Here is a 16,924-nt window from a genome sequence, read left to right on the forward strand (position 1 = left end):
GGCTGAGGGGAGGTAAGATATCCATGTACATAATTCAAAGTCTAGTTCAGACAGCATTTCAGGGCAGCCCCTTTACACACTCCCACCTTTTCCCTTGACTGACTGTACTGGTTTTGCAAAATTAACCTACTTTCATAATTTAAAATAAATTAGGCTAAACCCGCAGAGAAATCCAACCCCCATAACACCACCACCACAGGGGTTCTTCAGAAAGAAATTTAGATAGAACATAGAAGATTTGTACTGCCCTTCTCTGCTATCTACCTGTTGTACGGCTGAGCTGAGGCCTTCAGTAACTCCAGGTTTCCTTTCGTGTTAAAGTGAAGAATTAAAAAAGAAACAGGCGTAATAAATTAGTGCTAGTTTTAGCACAGAGGTTCAGAAGAAACTGACCCACGCTTTAAAGCTCTCAAGACTAATATTAAGGCAGCTTTTAAGGGATAATTTCAAACTGGGCCTACTCTGCATTACTGGCTACACGGCATGCTAAAGGGGGACTTAATTTTTTTTTGAAGTCACTATTTTGAAGTGTATCATCAGGCAATTTCACACTGTTCTCCCTTTCAGGGGAGCTTTGATTAAAAATAGCACTTTTCAGGTCAAAATACAACTACCTATCAAGAAGTGATTGTTATCATTGCATTCCCCCCCACAACGGCATTTGTGAGATAACTCGCTATGTTTCCATTCAAATGTGCTCTGAGATTCATAGCTGGAGAGGTGGCAGAATTGGAAACTGCTATTGGAGTCATTAAATCTACATTGCAACAGCAATTTCATTTTAGACACAAATACTCCTGTTGTCAAATCAATACTTGGAGTTTATAAGTCACTTTCCAACTGTACAGTGCTTTCCAAGTTTACCCTCATAGTCACTGATCTCCACAGTGCCCATGCCGATATAAAAATACAGAAGAGGAAAAGGGGAGAGAGGGCAGGGAAAAATCGGTGGTCAAGAGGCTACAGCTCGCTCGCCACTTTGCACAGCCCTTAGTCTGCTGTGCACGGGCATTTACACAAGTATCATTCCCACTCCAGCATTGCTTCTTCCAGGTTTTTCTCTGAAGAGCAAGGCTAGCATCTGGAACAAACTCCTATTCTCTCTTCTTCTTCAGCCACCCTACGAAGCAGATGATTCATTATACCCATTTGTGGTTTGTTGGAGTTTGGAGGGAGCCCTTCTTGAGGTCTCTTGTGCACTCCACTGCAAAACGCTTAAAGAGCACTTCTGGTCTCCAAAGAACTCACAAGGTGAAATTATATGGAGATGCAACAGGTAAATTAAATGGATCAGGAACAGACAGATGAACTAAGAGACTATGAAACACTTGTTGAGTACTACTTAGATTCTCAAGAAAGTAGGGACCTAGACTTTACTTGGACTCCTCGCTCACATTATAATTAGTGTTGCTCTCAGTGAATCAGGATGAGTCAGGCTCCAAAGACTTTAGCACTTAAACACCATTAAGAACCTGGGCTTTGGCAAAGAGATCTTCAAAATTACTCCACCCCTATCAAAGACAACACTTTCTCACAGGTTTCCCGGTTCTAGTATGTCAGTTTCATCTGCCTTGTACTCTGCTGCCAAAAGTGGAAGAGGACCTACTGTCTGAAGTGCCTCTTATTCTGTTTTTGCCATGTTACCCTTTTCTCCTTTTTTCTTCCTGGTCCTGTCCAGGTGGTCTTTCAGCATGATGCGCACTTGCCGTTCATTCTGCATGTCTCGGATGAAAGAATGCTTAAGCAAGGTTTCAGTGGATGGGCGATGCAAATAATTTTTTACAAGGCAGCTTTCAACAAAGTTGAGGAATTTCTTTGACCTAAAAACCATAGAAAAGTAGAGGAAAACAATAATCCTTTTCAACTTGTATGCCACTACCCCCGAGTGATGGAAAGCACTAACTTTGCAAGGTTTCCTTTTGCACTGGAACTGTGTGAGACAATTTGAGTTTTGCCACCAGTGTACATCCTGAGACCAGCACAGAGCTGAGGGCAAATGATGGGGAACCCCATCCTGACCGCTCGGTCAGTGGAGTTACCCTGAATTTACATCTGAACCAATAAAACCACAATCTGGCCAGTGCAACTCTCTCAAAAAGACCCTTACCCTTTTGATATGGTGCAGATTCTCTTTATACACTTCATTTAAAAGACTGACTAATACTTTGTAGGCCACAGTGACTGCCATTAGCCCCGCAATGTCCATGCAGTCTTCTGACAAAGCACTGACCCCAACCAGCCCACCTACACTTTGCCTACACTGCAATTTCAGCCTCCCACACCGAACTTTAGCAACTGTAATGACTGCTGCAGCTTAGGCAGAGTTCAAAAGATAGGTAAACTATACTCGCACCTGCGGTCTAACCCAGCACGAGAAACGGCCTAGGAAAGACCTCATAGATCACTGTAGGATTTAACAAGATCGTTGTCTCTGGGCAAGAGAGCTCAAAATCCTCCTAAGCCCAACGCAGCAAAAATACATTTTTTAACACATCTCTTTACCATTTTCTGGATTTCAACTTTGGAGGTGGGTTCCGTGGGATGAGGAAGAGCGCTCTCATGGGGTGCATGTCGCACAGGGCTGCAAAGGAAACCACAAGCTATTGAAGGGTGCATGTCCCCCCCTGCCGTGTCCCTCCCACAGCCTGACCACGCTGACCCAGCCGGGCCAGAGCCTGCTTCTCCTGACAGAGAGGAGCAGTCCTCCACAAACACTCCCGCTTCCAACAGCACAGCATCCGCCACAGGTTCACACTGTTAGTCAAGGAAATTCACACTACAGCCAAGAAATAAAGTCTCTGAGCACAGAGAAATCTCTTACGACAATATGCTGTTATTTCAATTTAAAAGAGATTTGAAGGGAAGGCTGTATGGCAGGAACAAGCAGGACTTTCTTCATTTTTTTTTAATATATATAAGGCTTCATACGGACATAAAAAATGCTCACCTTTCTAATATGCCACAGGATGGTTTTGCATAAATAGGAGTTAAAGCTGGAACTGAAATACTTATCTAGTTTATCATGTCTCGCTTATGGTTCAGATAAATGATCAGCTAAATTTTAAACAAACTTTTAGCTACATAGTTCATGGCATAAGACAAAATGCAGGATGAAGAAAACCTGATGTGAAGCAGTGAGTTCATAAATGGCATCACTGGCACAGAGTGTAATGACTAAGCACACATTTCATCTATTCTGCGTTTCGGGAGTGTGAGCACCATTATTACACAATCTGCAACAGATCCTACCCATGCATTCAGACGCTGTTTTCTCTCCAGCCCAATGTACTTCTCTTTAGTGTTACTGTTGTGGAAAGTTGAAGCTACAAAGAACTCTGCAGAAAGTAAATACTGTCACATCTCATCTAACCCAGGCATTTTGTATGGAATTGTGAGTGTGGCCCATCTGTCACGGAGAAATACTGAGGGTCAGAGGTCTTCCTTCACAAGAGAGAGCTACTGAGTGACAACTGATAGGAACTATATGGGGGCTGATTTCTTACAATACAGAGGTGTTCAGCAGTGATTCTCTTAACAGGAATGGATTTCCAGTGTTACAGGACTAGAAAGAGTGAGAAGACTGTGGTCTTGTAATGGCTTTACTGCCTTCTACTAATTTCTCTGCCTGCATCCACCTGCCGTTGTTTCTCACATCTCAGTTGTTTTTGACTTTTTCCTTTGTATTTTCAATAGCACGTGACACGGTGGGGCCGGGGGGCAGAAGAAGTCTGGTTGCTAGCTATGGGTCCCAGACACTGCTGTACAGTAAACAAAACATAATCCAACAGGACATAATCCATAGCATTTCCCTGCCAAAACTAATGAAAACATCAAACACAAGTGGCACGAGGAATTAGCATGCAAAGTCTCTCTCAAAGAAAACTCCCCACAGACTCACATCTCAGGACTAAGCTTCAGCTAGGCTAAAGCAGAGCGTCGGAAAGCGCTCCTGAACTCCAGCTGGCTCCGGAGCGCTGCTAAAAACCAAGTCTGACGGGACAACAGCCAAGTGTGTTTTTTAAAAACACAGCCTACGTGCTCTCAAGCTCAGGCCAGAGTATAATTTATTTCATCTCCTGTGCTCTCAGCAGTGACTGGATAACCCATCACATCGCATCTGCTTCGCGGGCGCTGGGGCAAAGCAAGCGGTCCTCCGTGGAAACAAAAACCCACAAAATCTTTGCATCTACCCTGCACCTGCCGATCTCTGCCTGGGGGCTGCGAGAGACTAACCGGAGGAGCGAAGGGCACAGCCGGCAGGCGAGGGCAGCCTGCGAAACTATTGCAATCTGCCGGCAGGTTGAGAATGTGCTCAGGGACCAAAGCCATTACGTGAGCAAATACAGTATTCATACCAAAACCTGTGAGAATTAAGTCAGTCCCAGACAAAAAAAATATAACCTAGCCTACCTTCTCCCACTGCTCTATTTTTTTTTACTATAAGTGACCTAAACCCAAAGCCCCTTGTCAATTGTTTTCTGCTAATGTGTCAATCACTTCTGCTTAGCTGTATGCACTGGCAGCGATCAACAAAGCGATGCTAACAAGAGCTCCAAGAACTTTTTTTTTTTGTTTCCCTAGGAAACGAAGGCAAGGAATCAAAATATAGACTCAAAGGGTCTAAAGGGAAGAGGAAAGCAAAAGACCCCAAACAAGAAAAAGTCATAGATTATTTTTAAAGGTACGGCCAGAATCAGAATTTCGTCATCTGTGCATTAGCCAAGCATGAGTTATTTTAACACAGAACACGTTCACAAAGCACAGACACCCGCACCTTTATACCAAATCACTTACGAGGAGCTCCTTCAGCCATTTCAATAGCGGTGATTCCCAGAGACCATAGGTCACTCTGCAGGAAAAGAAACATTGCACATTGCACCTTGCAGCATTCAGGCTTTTTGGTTATTTTGTTTTCTTACGTGGTTTTGGGTTTTTTTTGGTTTTTACAGTTTCCCTAGATTTCTCCTGGATCGAGTCATTTTAGTTGGAGTGACACACATTCTGCTCCCTCCCATTCCCTCCTGAGCTTTTAGGAAATGTGCTAATAGCCAGAAGCTTCCCATTTCCCATGCAACTCTGAACAGCTGATTCATCATTTAAGCAGCCAGCCCCAAAGTGCAAACCTTCTGCATGCAAAAACCAAGAGCCAGAATATAGCAGGCACCGTTTAAATATATGTCTTAAATCTTTTAAACTGTTTTCATGAGGCAATGAGACACAGCAGTGCCTCACCCCCTGCTCCTGGCCAAAAAAGACCTTGGTCTTAATGCTTATTTTACAGCAGTCATTGCTGAGCTTCTACACTGATGGAACAGAAACTATAGTCGGGCCTTGGGGTCTGACTTTTTCTCTCTGTAAAGTCTACAGTCACACGTTTTGGGGCACATGAAAGGAGAGCACAATCGCGCAGTCGGGTTTACACCATAGTATATGTTCAGCTCGGTTAACTTTGAGTGGAGTTTCCTGTATCAGCTTCTCTGGATGCTAAGGGCCAGGTTTTCGTCATGGGAGGTAAATCAGAAGCGCTACCAGTGACTGTAAAAACTTCACAGATTTCCACTTGATTAATTGTGTGCATTATTTTATTATTTTTTGTGTCTAAATGTAGCTAAATGAGAGGCACATGACCAAACCACCTTCCAGAGCTTCTCTAAAACTGATTTTAAAAAAGGGAGTAACAGAAGACAAACCTTCAAAGATTAGAAGCAATATACCATTACATCAATAGCAGCTCATACCCAGCCTGGCACTCTAATTTTGACTTTATCAACAGAGCCACATTCTCAGTACAGCTGCTCTGAATCGCTTTACGCAAGCTGAAAAACAGTTTGCATCACAGTTTGTGGAGGCATTTGACAACAAAACTGGTGGGAATTTAATAGATTAGCAATCCTGACTTGTTATCAAGTAAACAACTGAAAAAGTCCTGTAGGGGTAGTACCGTAGGTTTTTGGGACAATGGGAGAAACAACCAGCCTACAAAGAATTTTGGTTTGGAGTTTCAAAGCATGAGAGGCAGGATGACAGCAGTATTTGTAAAGGTCAGTGTGTATATATGCACGTATTTATGCATATATATTTTTACTCATTTCTTGTAATCTTTTTTTTTTTTTTTTTTTTTTTTGTTTGAAATCAGAGCTGGAACAGCAAGAAGGTACAGAGTGGCTTCCTGCTACTTTCCTCATCCCATCAGCTATAAATCTCTGCAGAAAAGACCGGCCCCATGCCACCTTCTGAGTCATAGTACTGTCTGCATAAGTGCTTCCAAAACCCTCCACTGATCAGTTTTAAACTACCATCTGCAGAATCTATTCAGAAACAGACATAAATGCACACAGATGAACTGTGATTATTACTGAAGGCAAAGAAACCTCAGGAATGAGGGGTGTATGTTCCTAATGCTTATATCTTCTGAAAAGTGTATGTTCTGAAAAGGAAATCGACTGGGGAGAGGGAATGAAGACAAGAGATTAATTTCTTACGGTTTCAGTAAAAGGTTTACATGGCATGAAAAATAAAATAAAATCCAAGAACATTCTTTGGTCATGACTGACACTCACACAACGTGACCTCACTCTGCAAGTGCAGCACAGAATGTCTCAACACGGGAGGATCACAGCCTCTGAATCACTAGAAAATGGGAACAGTAACAGGCTCTTCTAATAAATATTTTTGAAGACACAATTAGAGTTGTGATTAGTGGCGCAGAGTCTAGTTGGAGGTCAGTAACAAGTGGTGTTCCTCAGGGGTCAGTACTGGGTCCAGTCCTGTTCAATATATTCATCAATGACCTGGATGAAGGGATGGAGTGTACCATCAGCAAGTTTGCTGATGACACAAAACTGGGAGGAGTGGTTGACACGCCGGAAGGCTGTGCTGCCATTCAGCATGACCTGGACAGGCTGAAGAATTGGGCAGAGAGGAACCTAATGAAACTGAACACAGGGAAGTGTAGAGCACTGCATCTGGGGAGGAATAACCCCATGCATCAGTACAGGTTGGGGGCTGACCTCCTGGAGAGCAGCTCTGTGGAAAGGGAACTGGGAGCATCAGCATATGAGGAGAGCAAGGAGGAGAACCAGAAAAAAAGTGCTTGATAGCTATTCTTGGGCTCCCCAGTACAAGGAAGCCGTGGACATACTGGAGTGGGTGCCGGGAAGGCCCACAAAGACATTTAAGAGATTGGAGCGGGGAGGCTCTGGGCTGAGAGAAATGGAGCTGTTCAGCCTGGTGAAGGGAAGGCTCAGGGGGATCACACAGGCATACAAATTCCTGATGGGAGGGGAGTAAAGAAGACCAAGCCAGACTTCTGAGTGGTGCTCAGTGACACGACAAGAAGCAATGGACACAAACTGAAATACAAGAAACTCTGCGCCTTCTCACCTCAGCCACCCTGTGAATGACCAGAACTCATTCTGGGATGGGAAACCTCTAGCAGTCACATGCTCGTAAGTGACTGGAGTGATACTAATTATTGCCAGTTAACTCAGGATTTGCAGCTGAGTAGAGAGGAAAACAGCTCTATCACAGAGGAGAGCAATAACTTGTCATATTAGTATTACACTACTTCAAGTATTCCTTCTAAGTTTACCTCTTCCTTTTGTTTCTATCCTGACCTGCAACATCCACAAATCAGTACTCTTTTTTTTTTTTTTGCACAGAAATTCATGAAAGTGTATTTCATGTATCAACAATTCACAAAAAAATATTCATAATGAAACTCCACTCTTAAAAAGAGCCACCACCCACACATTACAAATACTTCTATTTGTACAGTTATAATATTATCGTGGTTTAGCAGGAGGGAAGTTTGAACTTTTCAAATGCAGTACTTGAGCAGGATTTCAGCCATAACCCGCACGTTCTGCTACCTTATATAGAGTTGTAACACTTACTCTGTAATCATACGTAGAGTCTGGGTTCTCCTCGCAAGCAATGACCTCAGGCGCCATCCAATACGGTGTGCCAATAAATGTGTTTCTTCTCCCAATAGTCCTATCCAGTTGAGCACTTACACCAAAATCCACTGAAAAGCCAAGCAGAGGTAAAGAAATTAATAGAGCTGTATCCACTGGCAGAGTGTTTGTTTGGTTACTTTCATACTGTTTGGAATACCAAACCATTGGGCTACAATGTCCTATAGTTGAAATTTAACCACCTTTTTTCTTTCTTTTTGACAGAAGGATCAAATAAACATCATGCTAAACCTGCCAGGCAGATTACAGCAGACATGAATTGATCTAGGAAGACATTATAAAATAATTTATGCTTAATCTAAATGCTACATTGAGCAGGACTCGAGATCTTTAACTAGTATGTGAAAGGGAAAAATAGTATCTACAGACAAGGCAAATTTGGATGTGTCTAATATGCTCATTTGTGAAAGCTGAAAGAACTATCATATCACTTCATTTTCAGGTGTTTGGAGTAACTCCTTCCCTACATTCATACACTGCCTTAGAAGAAGCTGGAGAGTATACTAGTTTATTCTGATCTTAGGCTCATTATAATGAGAAAATGGTGTGGTGCTCTTCGTGCTGAAAAGGGTGTTACTTTCATCGGGATTGTATAGCAAAATGGTTTTGTACGGATATGAAGAAGGGCCCATACAACCAGTAATTATGTGATTGTATTTTCCTTTGAACAAACCTCTAAGATGCACTAATTGGATCCACTGGGCATAGTACTTGAGTGCTATTCACAGAGAAGACAAAATAACAGGGAAAAGAAAGGACCGAAATGTGACAGCCCTATGGTTACCATCAAGGAGCAGATTTTCTTACTTATGTTACCTCATTGCAGATCATCTGCAGAACAAAATCATTTGTACTACTATAATTTAATGCGCCTGTTTAGCAAACCTTTTCCAACAATAAGTTGGACCTTTGGGATCACCATGCGCCCTGTGCTTCTGATGGGAAGTGTAGACACACTGAAGCGGAGTGGAACTGTTTTGAGGACCTCTTGAGCTTCTGGCTTCTTTACTTTAAGACACATGAGCTAATTCTCTCTGGAAACAACTATTTATTTTTTTTTTTAATTGTCATATTTAGCAAATCTGTTTCATCTTTAGATGAAAGGTTTACCTTGCTTGTCAACCACGTGAAGAATGGTGGGACAAGTAACTGTACAAGACCGTAAACACACACAGATCCCCCCATCTTGCCGGTTTTAAGAGGGAACAGTTGAAAACTAGTACATATCTTTTAGAGACTACAAGCAAAACCCTGCCTTCATTTAATACGACAGCAAAACTCCCTTCGACTTCAGTGAAGCCAGGATTTCACCATAAGGTTAAACCATAATGAGATCTGAAGTACTTTTTTCTAATTGCTCCAACCAAACATCCTACCCCACATCCACATGCCATGTTTATTATTTTTGTTCTCCAACTCTACAATGAATTCTTTCAATTAAAGAGAGACGGAGTGTAAATATCATCCCAAATAAGAGAAGTGCTCTCCTGCAGACTGCTCCTTTAAATCATTGCCATGTGCTCTCTGTGATGTCTTCCCAAAACATGAAAGACATCCCCTCCTCCAGAGAGATATGTACTGGAGTTTAGTCTTAGGAAGTCAGAAGTTGTCAACACTGACATGTCACAGCTAGAAAAGGAAATGAGTAAACTCTCCGACATTTTTGAGAGATGACTATTAGTAAGAGCCACTCTTCAGTGGTAGACCTTACACATGAGTAACTTCACCTATCGTCAGTTTTATGAAAATCTCTTAGACCACTTCCCTGAGACAAATGGATTAGCATAATTTATTCCCCCAACTTTTTTTGTTTTGGAAGTCTTTGCATGCCAGGATCTGCTGTGAAGGCCATGACTTACTAGACAGGTTCTGTGTTTGACTGGCCAGAAGTAGCTGTATTCCCCACAGGCTGAGTGACATCCTTGCAGAACATGTCACATTTTCAGCTCTTTCTACATGACGGACACCTTATAAACAAAAGCATTAATACTACTTGACACATTTGTTGCTCTCAGGTTACTGAAGGTTCTTTCTGAGACAAGATGGAAATCTTAAATTTTTAGGAACAGGTTTCTAGCAAACATTTAAGAAAACTTACCCAGTTTTACTTCTGCATTTTCTGTGAGAAGAACATTCTGTCCTTTAATATCTCGATGGATGACATGGTGAGCATGAAGATGTGCCAAGCCCTAAAAGAAAACCAGACTTCCCTTATTCTTTCCTCCTATCATTATCATGAGTGTGGCACTGGTGCCTTTTCACACTTCTACCTTTCTCAGACTTCATTCATAGGGAAAGTACTTTAGATGTTATTAGCAACATGAAGACCCCAGTTTCGGGGAGGAGAGAGGACAGCAACCGCAAGTTTGATTGTCTTCTTTACCCAAAGGCCTGACAGTAGTGGAGCATCTCTGAAGTCAAGTGCGAAGAGAACAAGGCAGCAATATTTTGAACTTCTGTCTCAGAATCAAGGGATGCCTCCCCATACTATGTGTAACAAACGAGGGGAAAAGCAACGCAGAATGCTCTGTATGAAGACCAGCGGCAGCAGCTGGCTGGCCACAGTGGCTAAAATTCTGCATTCAGCAAAACCATGTTCAATGGTAAATGGACCACAGAAAGTTCAAAATACCATGTCAGTCCTCTTTTTGAATGCAGCAAATCCTGTTTTCATTCAGCTAATATTTGCAATATTCTGTCTTCTCCCTCATTCCAAAATTGTCCATGGTTAAACTAGCATAATATAAAGGAACACACTGAAATAATACATTATAGTAAGCCAGGGGATGCTTCACTCAAAATGCTTAGCCTCTGTAATATTAATGACTTCAAATAAAGCTTCCACCTGGCTTCTAAATTTTCCAGAAGAAAACATTGTCAATCCGTGTGCAACTGTTTTGAAACAAGCATGATTAAATCCAATCTCTTGTTTTACACCAGCACGCTGTTATGGTTTTCAGTTGCATGAACGTAAACCAATTATTCTAACATCAATTGCTTTAACAGAGATATTATAGCCACACAAATGAAAAGCAACCTGACCAGACCGTTAAGTTGTTTTGGGTTTTTTTTTGCAGAATAGCTCTCCCCCACACTCCCCAGCTATAGTTATTACAATCTGCAGTATAATGCCAAATCCTTGTAAGATGGCCAATGTTCTCTACTGAGCACGCTTCTCAATTCCTCTGCTCCAGAAGCGAAGATTTACCCCTTTTCAAGCATTACTTTGGCATGTCATTTGAATTCCAGCTCCCAAAATACACATTTATCTTGCCATTATTTAGAAAAGAAGTAAAACTCCATTACAAGGAAGATGGATCAGTAACTCTGTAATGGGTTTTGAATTTAGAATGACAGGTTCCAACATTTTTTTTTCCAGGCTAGTTCACTAGATTACACTTGGGAATTGTTTTATCCTCTGTACTTTCCAGGAACAAAAAAAAAAAAATAAATCCCTAAGCCTGCACAGAACAAAATATAGCCCCAAGAACTGGCTTGGTGAACACTGCCCCAGCAGGGCCACCTTTAAGATTTTGGAATGCTTTTAAGTCAACATTGCTTCTAATAGTGCGGAAAAGAGGCCCCCAAGTGTGTGCAGGTAAAGGAATCATGAACAGAAAGATCTTACACAGCATGAAGAGCTGAAGCAATGAGCAGTAAGATCTACTGATGTGGAGGACAGACTTAACTGAAAGCAGAAAATGTATTTACTTTTCTAGATGTCCAGAATCTGGACTTTCAGAAGACGGCTGTTTACCATAGGAAACAGGAATTTTCTGTTCTTCACACAGAAAATGGGATTAACTGCAATAATATGGGATTGTTGTGGTTTAGGCAAGCATCATCATAGTGGCTCTTAGGACTCTTCTGAACTCAAGGACCAGAGCACATGAGCCCCATTGACCAAAACTTTTAAACAATAATGCTCGTTAGTGACCTATGTTAGTGACCAAAGGCTTGGAAAGGCCTTTTTGTTGCAAATGAGCAACAAAGCTCTGTTGGCACCACTCACCCTGAGAACCTCTCTGCAGATGTACGCAATCCAATCTTCCTTGAAACAGTTCCCTTTTGTCTTCTTTACCAGGTCAGTGACAGAGCCCGCACCACAGTACTCCATCACCAACTGCATGAAGACAAACGCAACACACCTTTAGCACAGCACTGACAGGGTGCCAGCAGAGGTACCCCGTGCAAACACCCCCTCCACCGCAATCAAGGTGCGGCAAACTACACACCACCTTCCCGGATGCCAAGCGACATGAAATCTCATTTCCTGAATCACACACATTGCTGAATAAATAAAAAACCTCAGTAGTGCTCCTCTCCTATTGCAGGTTGGGGTTTTTGGCTGTTATTTTGTGTGTGTGTGGTTTGGGGTTTTTTTGTTTGGTTTTTTTTTTTTTTAGATACTACAAAATCAGAAAAACAAGAGCTAATAGCACTGAAAATCATGGAAATTTTTTCAGAATTTGAAATTTCTCATTTTGCTGCAGAGCTTCAAAAATCTTGTAGCTGAAAAAATTGGAGGATTCATTCTTCTTCTTTCCTTTATTGCCAATTCCCCTGTTCGCTTTTTTATTTTCCAACTGAAAAAAAAGGAGAGGAAAGCAACAAGAAAAAGGAGAGGAGAGGAAGAGGACAAGCTCTCTTCCACTTTCATTGAAAAAAAAAATTTACAGAAACATTTAATTTGGAAAGAAAAAAAAAGCTTGAACAACAAATCAAAATGACAGCACAAGTCACAAGTATACTTTATGTCCATCCTCAAAGGAAATCATAGGGGATGGAAAACATGTAGGGAGGAACAATTTTTCTCTTTTATATGTACTTATTCGGAACAATGACTTCAGAGTTTCACCAAGACAGAGTCCAAGCCAAGCACACTGGAGCTCTGAGGAAAGGAGCTGTAAATCTCACGAACAGAAACGACACTAAACACTTACCCAGAGCTGATCATCTTGGCCTGCAGGACTTTTCTTTACAAATGCACCATAATATGTAGCAATATTCCGGTGATGGGAGTACTTTTTTAGCATGTTTATCTCAAGCTTGATTTCCTCCTCTTCATTCTGTCACAAAAGAGAGCAGAAGGCTGCTTAGGTGACCAGAGCCCACCGAGCTCCAGGGCTGCCCAGAGCTGCAGGGCAACCTCTGGCTTTGGAGGCTTCCAACACCCGGCTGGAACCAGCCCTGAGCAGCCTGGTTTGATCCCATGGCTGACCCTGTCTTGAGCAGGAGGGTGGACCAGAGACCTCTGGAGGCTCCCTCCAACCTGAGTTATCCTGTCATTATGAGACTGCAACTGAAGGACAGCTCTTAAACCAACAACTAAATCACCCCGGATCCATCGGCCTAAAACAATGAATTGCTAGAGTTTGAGCTGAAGAATCAAAAATGTTCCAATTTGGGTATAATGAACGGTCTCATATTGTCTCCTCAGGGGGCTCAGACAGGACCTATTACTCCCCCATTTGTGGTTTCTGCATGCAGTAATTTAGTCTTGGAGAAATTAACCAGATTCAAACAAAAATAAAAATATTCTTAACACTCCATTACTTAAATACTTGGAAAAGCACTTAGCGCACACATCAGCCAATTTGTCTTCCCAGTCTCGTGGAGGGTCTTGCTGGGAGGAAATCAAAGCCAAGAAGGAGGCAACTCGCCACAAATCAAACTCCAGAGCCAGCGCAGGGTTAGGATCTGCTCCCTCCTGCCAGTTGTAAGGCCACCCCACCTGGACCACGGAGTTTTTTCCCCGCTCCTAACATCATGCCACCAGTGAAGTCTCTGGCATGCTGAGGGCTAGCCCACCCCGAGACATCTCCTTCCAGGCACTAGCCAGCTCTATTTTCCCACTGTCTTTATTTCAATCTCTTCAGGGCAGACATCCTCTTCTGCCCAGTACAGCACCGTGCACCACAAGATAACTAATGAAAACACGAGTTTTAATAATTACATTAGAAGGAAATGCCCTTTTTCAGAGAGAACTGCATGATTTGAAGAGGTCCTCTCAGAACTAGCCTGTTTGCTGTTGCCGCCACTAAGAGAAATGGTGCACAATTCCCAGTGAAACGCATGCAGGTTTTGCGGTCTCATTTGCTTTAATAGGAAATGAGTGGTGCTGCAAGGTACCCCTTGTGCCAGTTAAAAGGAGTATGACAAAGCTGAAAATTAATCTACCTTGCTGAAAAACATCCCAGTCAGCACTTACTAGCTGAAGGGGGAGGAAAAAAAAAAAGGAAAAAAAAAGAGGCAGCAAGAACAGCTCAGCCCCACAGGACATTTTTCTGCACTTTTCCACTATTTTCCGGTAGCTTTGCCATCGAAGCATTCCTTTAACCATCACAACAGACTGCTTACAAAACCAGCTGCGTTGTCCTTTCTACCTGTAGCAAAACATTAAAGCCCAACAGGCTGAGGCCACATTCCCTCAAGCATACGCACATGATGCGTCTTATTAAACCCGACCACACAAAAAATCAGTCCCAGCAGAACAGAAGGGACCAATAAGTTTTCCCCAGTAACATCAATCCACAGGAGACACTTTACCAGACCAAAGCCTAATTGTCTTAAGCTTTAGGAAATGGGAAATGTAAAATAACTCCACTTGAAGCAAAAGGAGCTATTTCAGGCTTCAGAACAGTCCCTTTGTGGAACAAGGGCTCTCAAACTGCACACGTTACACTCGATATTTCATTTATCTTTTGTTTGCAATTAAGGAGAAAGGTGGACCCTTAATCCTCAGCTTGATACAGCCCTGGATGTTGTATGACTTAATTAGCGAGGGTAAGGACGAGCCCAGTGCAGCATCTGGAGTCTCCACGAGAAATCAGAGCCGACTCCAGGACAGCATGCAAAAAATCCTCCATAAGCAAGGTCCTATTTCCTCCCTGCAGGCGGCCAGGGCACAATCAAAAGGAGCCAAGAGCTTCTGCTGATGCTTTCTGGAAGGGGAAGCAAGGCTCTGCTCCCTTTGGGACTCCATGTGAAAGGGTGGAAACAGGCAGGTGAGGAGAAAGAGGCAGAGAATGAGATGGGAGCTACCATCCTGGACCTGACCACAAGGGTCCTGTCACCAATACGAGTTTCTGCCAGCAGATCTTTAGGGAAGAAGGGCAGAAAGTGGGACAAACAGGGAGGACTCCTTTCCTGTCCTTGCTGTCCCTCCTGCATCCTGCTCACTCCTGCTTGGGCAACCAAACATGTGGAGTGGCAACATTAATCTTTGGTAAAGTCCTTCTCCAAGTTACATAAGGTCTCTTCAGATCTCAAGGGTTTGGGTTTTTTATCTCTGCCCATCTGCGTGACCTTCGCACTGGTGGACCCCAACTGAAAAGCATCCCTGCTATGCTCTCAGCACCAGCCTGCAGCTTTCACAGAGTTCCCCTCGAGCAGCTGCCACATCTCAACCACGTCCCCAGGGCTCCTGCCTCTTTTTCACCTCTTCCTCCTTTGCCCAATTAATTTACTGGATGTTGGAACCGTGCTGGCACAGCTCTTATCCGAGCACTTTCTATTCCTCTGCAATCTCGCCTCCACGTTTTTAAGACAAAGATACGCATGTGCCTGTTTGCAAACACAGCTGGAATACCGGGGAGGCTCTTCCGCACCCGCCGGCAAGAGCAAAGAGTAGCTGCGCATGTGTAATGCTCCTTTCCCGTCACCAGCAAGATGATCCAACTCCTGCCTGATCTCGTGTCCTCATCTCTTTAGATAGGCTGGAACCTGCTCCCTCTCTGCACCTGCCTCTTCTTCCCTCGCCCATCCTTGCCTGAAGAAGCAGTTACCTATGCTGTACGCTGCTCGGGTGCAGGACCAGTGCCTTGGGAAGAGACTGCTTAGACTGGACAGTGGGTTTCCCCGCTGAGCCCCACCACGGCTGGGCAGAAAGCCTCTGAGCCAAACTCTTGCATCCTCCAAAGACAGAGATGTGACTTCAAATATCAGTCTGTGCAGTAAAGGGCCACACAGGACAGCAGGTGGACATTTCCCAGACAAAAAGTACTCTGCCTTTCCAGCACTTGAGTGAGTTTTGGAAAAATTACTGTTTCACACAGAGAAACCAAGGCAGGAGGGTAAATGTGAGTGATTCTGTCCCATGGGCCATGTCTGAGGCTCAGCCAGGAACTGAACCTGGACTTGCTCAGTCTCAGTGCTACATACACCCTCCAAGCAGGGTAACCAGGGACAAAAGCACCCTCAACTTTCCAGTGCGTGCACATCCTCAGGATTTCCACTTTCCACCACCCCTCTTGTCAGTGTTACCATCCGCCACATCTCCCAAGGCTACAGAAACCTGCTCATAAATCATGCTGCTTAAGGAAAGGAAACAAGCTCGCAGATGTGCAGGTGCAAAAAGCTGTTTGCTTTCACAAACCAATGCGTTTCTGGGCACAGATGGCTGCATGCGCAAAGATGACAGGTTCATGATCAAAGGCTATTTTTGAAGATGTGGGCCTATCTGCAATGACATTAGGAAGCAAAGAACTAGAAAGCACACGCCTCTGACCTCAAATGGAAACAAGATCATCAGCTGATAAAACACTCCACCGAGAGACCCCTTAGTGCTGGGGCAGTTCTAATGATGTTTCGCATTTAAATGTTATTTTGCCCTCTGGAGAGACCGAAAGCAAGGACAGACAGAGTGACCTTCTGCAGAAGAGCTCTTTGATCGCCTCCACCGAGACCTGAAGAGACAAGCAACAAGAACCCACCCTCTTTGCAAGAGGTTTGCTTGGCACCAGCAGACCACAGGAAGCAGAGCCTGCGTGGAGAGGCGCATGAGCGCACGTTGCCATCAACCATTTCAAAGGGCTCCCCCCGCTCCCCCCGCCGCGCGGCACGGCACCGCTTCCTGACAGATGTCCAGAGGATCCCGCAATGACCACAGCATCCTGCTGCCGCTCTTCAGAAACCAGCCCGGGGCTGCAGATCATGACGGCGAAGGA

General features: G+C 43.6%; 1 protein-coding gene across 1 annotated transcript in view; it reads right to left on the bottom strand.

Annotated features, from left to right (window-relative positions):
* The window catches only part of NRK (Nik related kinase), a 99,041-nt gene that overhangs the window by 47,624 nt on the left and 34,493 nt on the right, over window positions 1–16,924 (bottom strand). Inside the window, exons 3-9 of the mRNA XM_009889268.1 lie at window positions 12,920–13,045; window positions 11,989–12,099; window positions 10,075–10,165; window positions 7,896–8,026; window positions 4,795–4,849; window positions 2,503–2,581; window positions 1,645–1,820 (exon numbers count right to left, since the gene is read on the bottom strand). Of these exons, the coding sequence (XP_009887570.1) occupies window positions 1,645–1,820; window positions 2,503–2,581; window positions 4,795–4,849; window positions 7,896–8,026; window positions 10,075–10,165; window positions 11,989–12,099; window positions 12,920–13,045 (769 nt within the window). The remainder of the gene's footprint in view (window positions 1–1,644; window positions 1,821–2,502; window positions 2,582–4,794; window positions 4,850–7,895; window positions 8,027–10,074; window positions 10,166–11,988; window positions 12,100–12,919; window positions 13,046–16,924) is intronic.

Source organism: Charadrius vociferus, unplaced genomic scaffold (assembly GCF_000708025.1).
Source record: "Charadrius vociferus isolate BGI_N301 unplaced genomic scaffold, ASM70802v2 scaffold7, whole genome shotgun sequence".
Lineage (NCBI taxonomy): Eukaryota > Metazoa > Chordata > Aves > Charadriiformes > Charadriidae > Charadrius > Charadrius vociferus.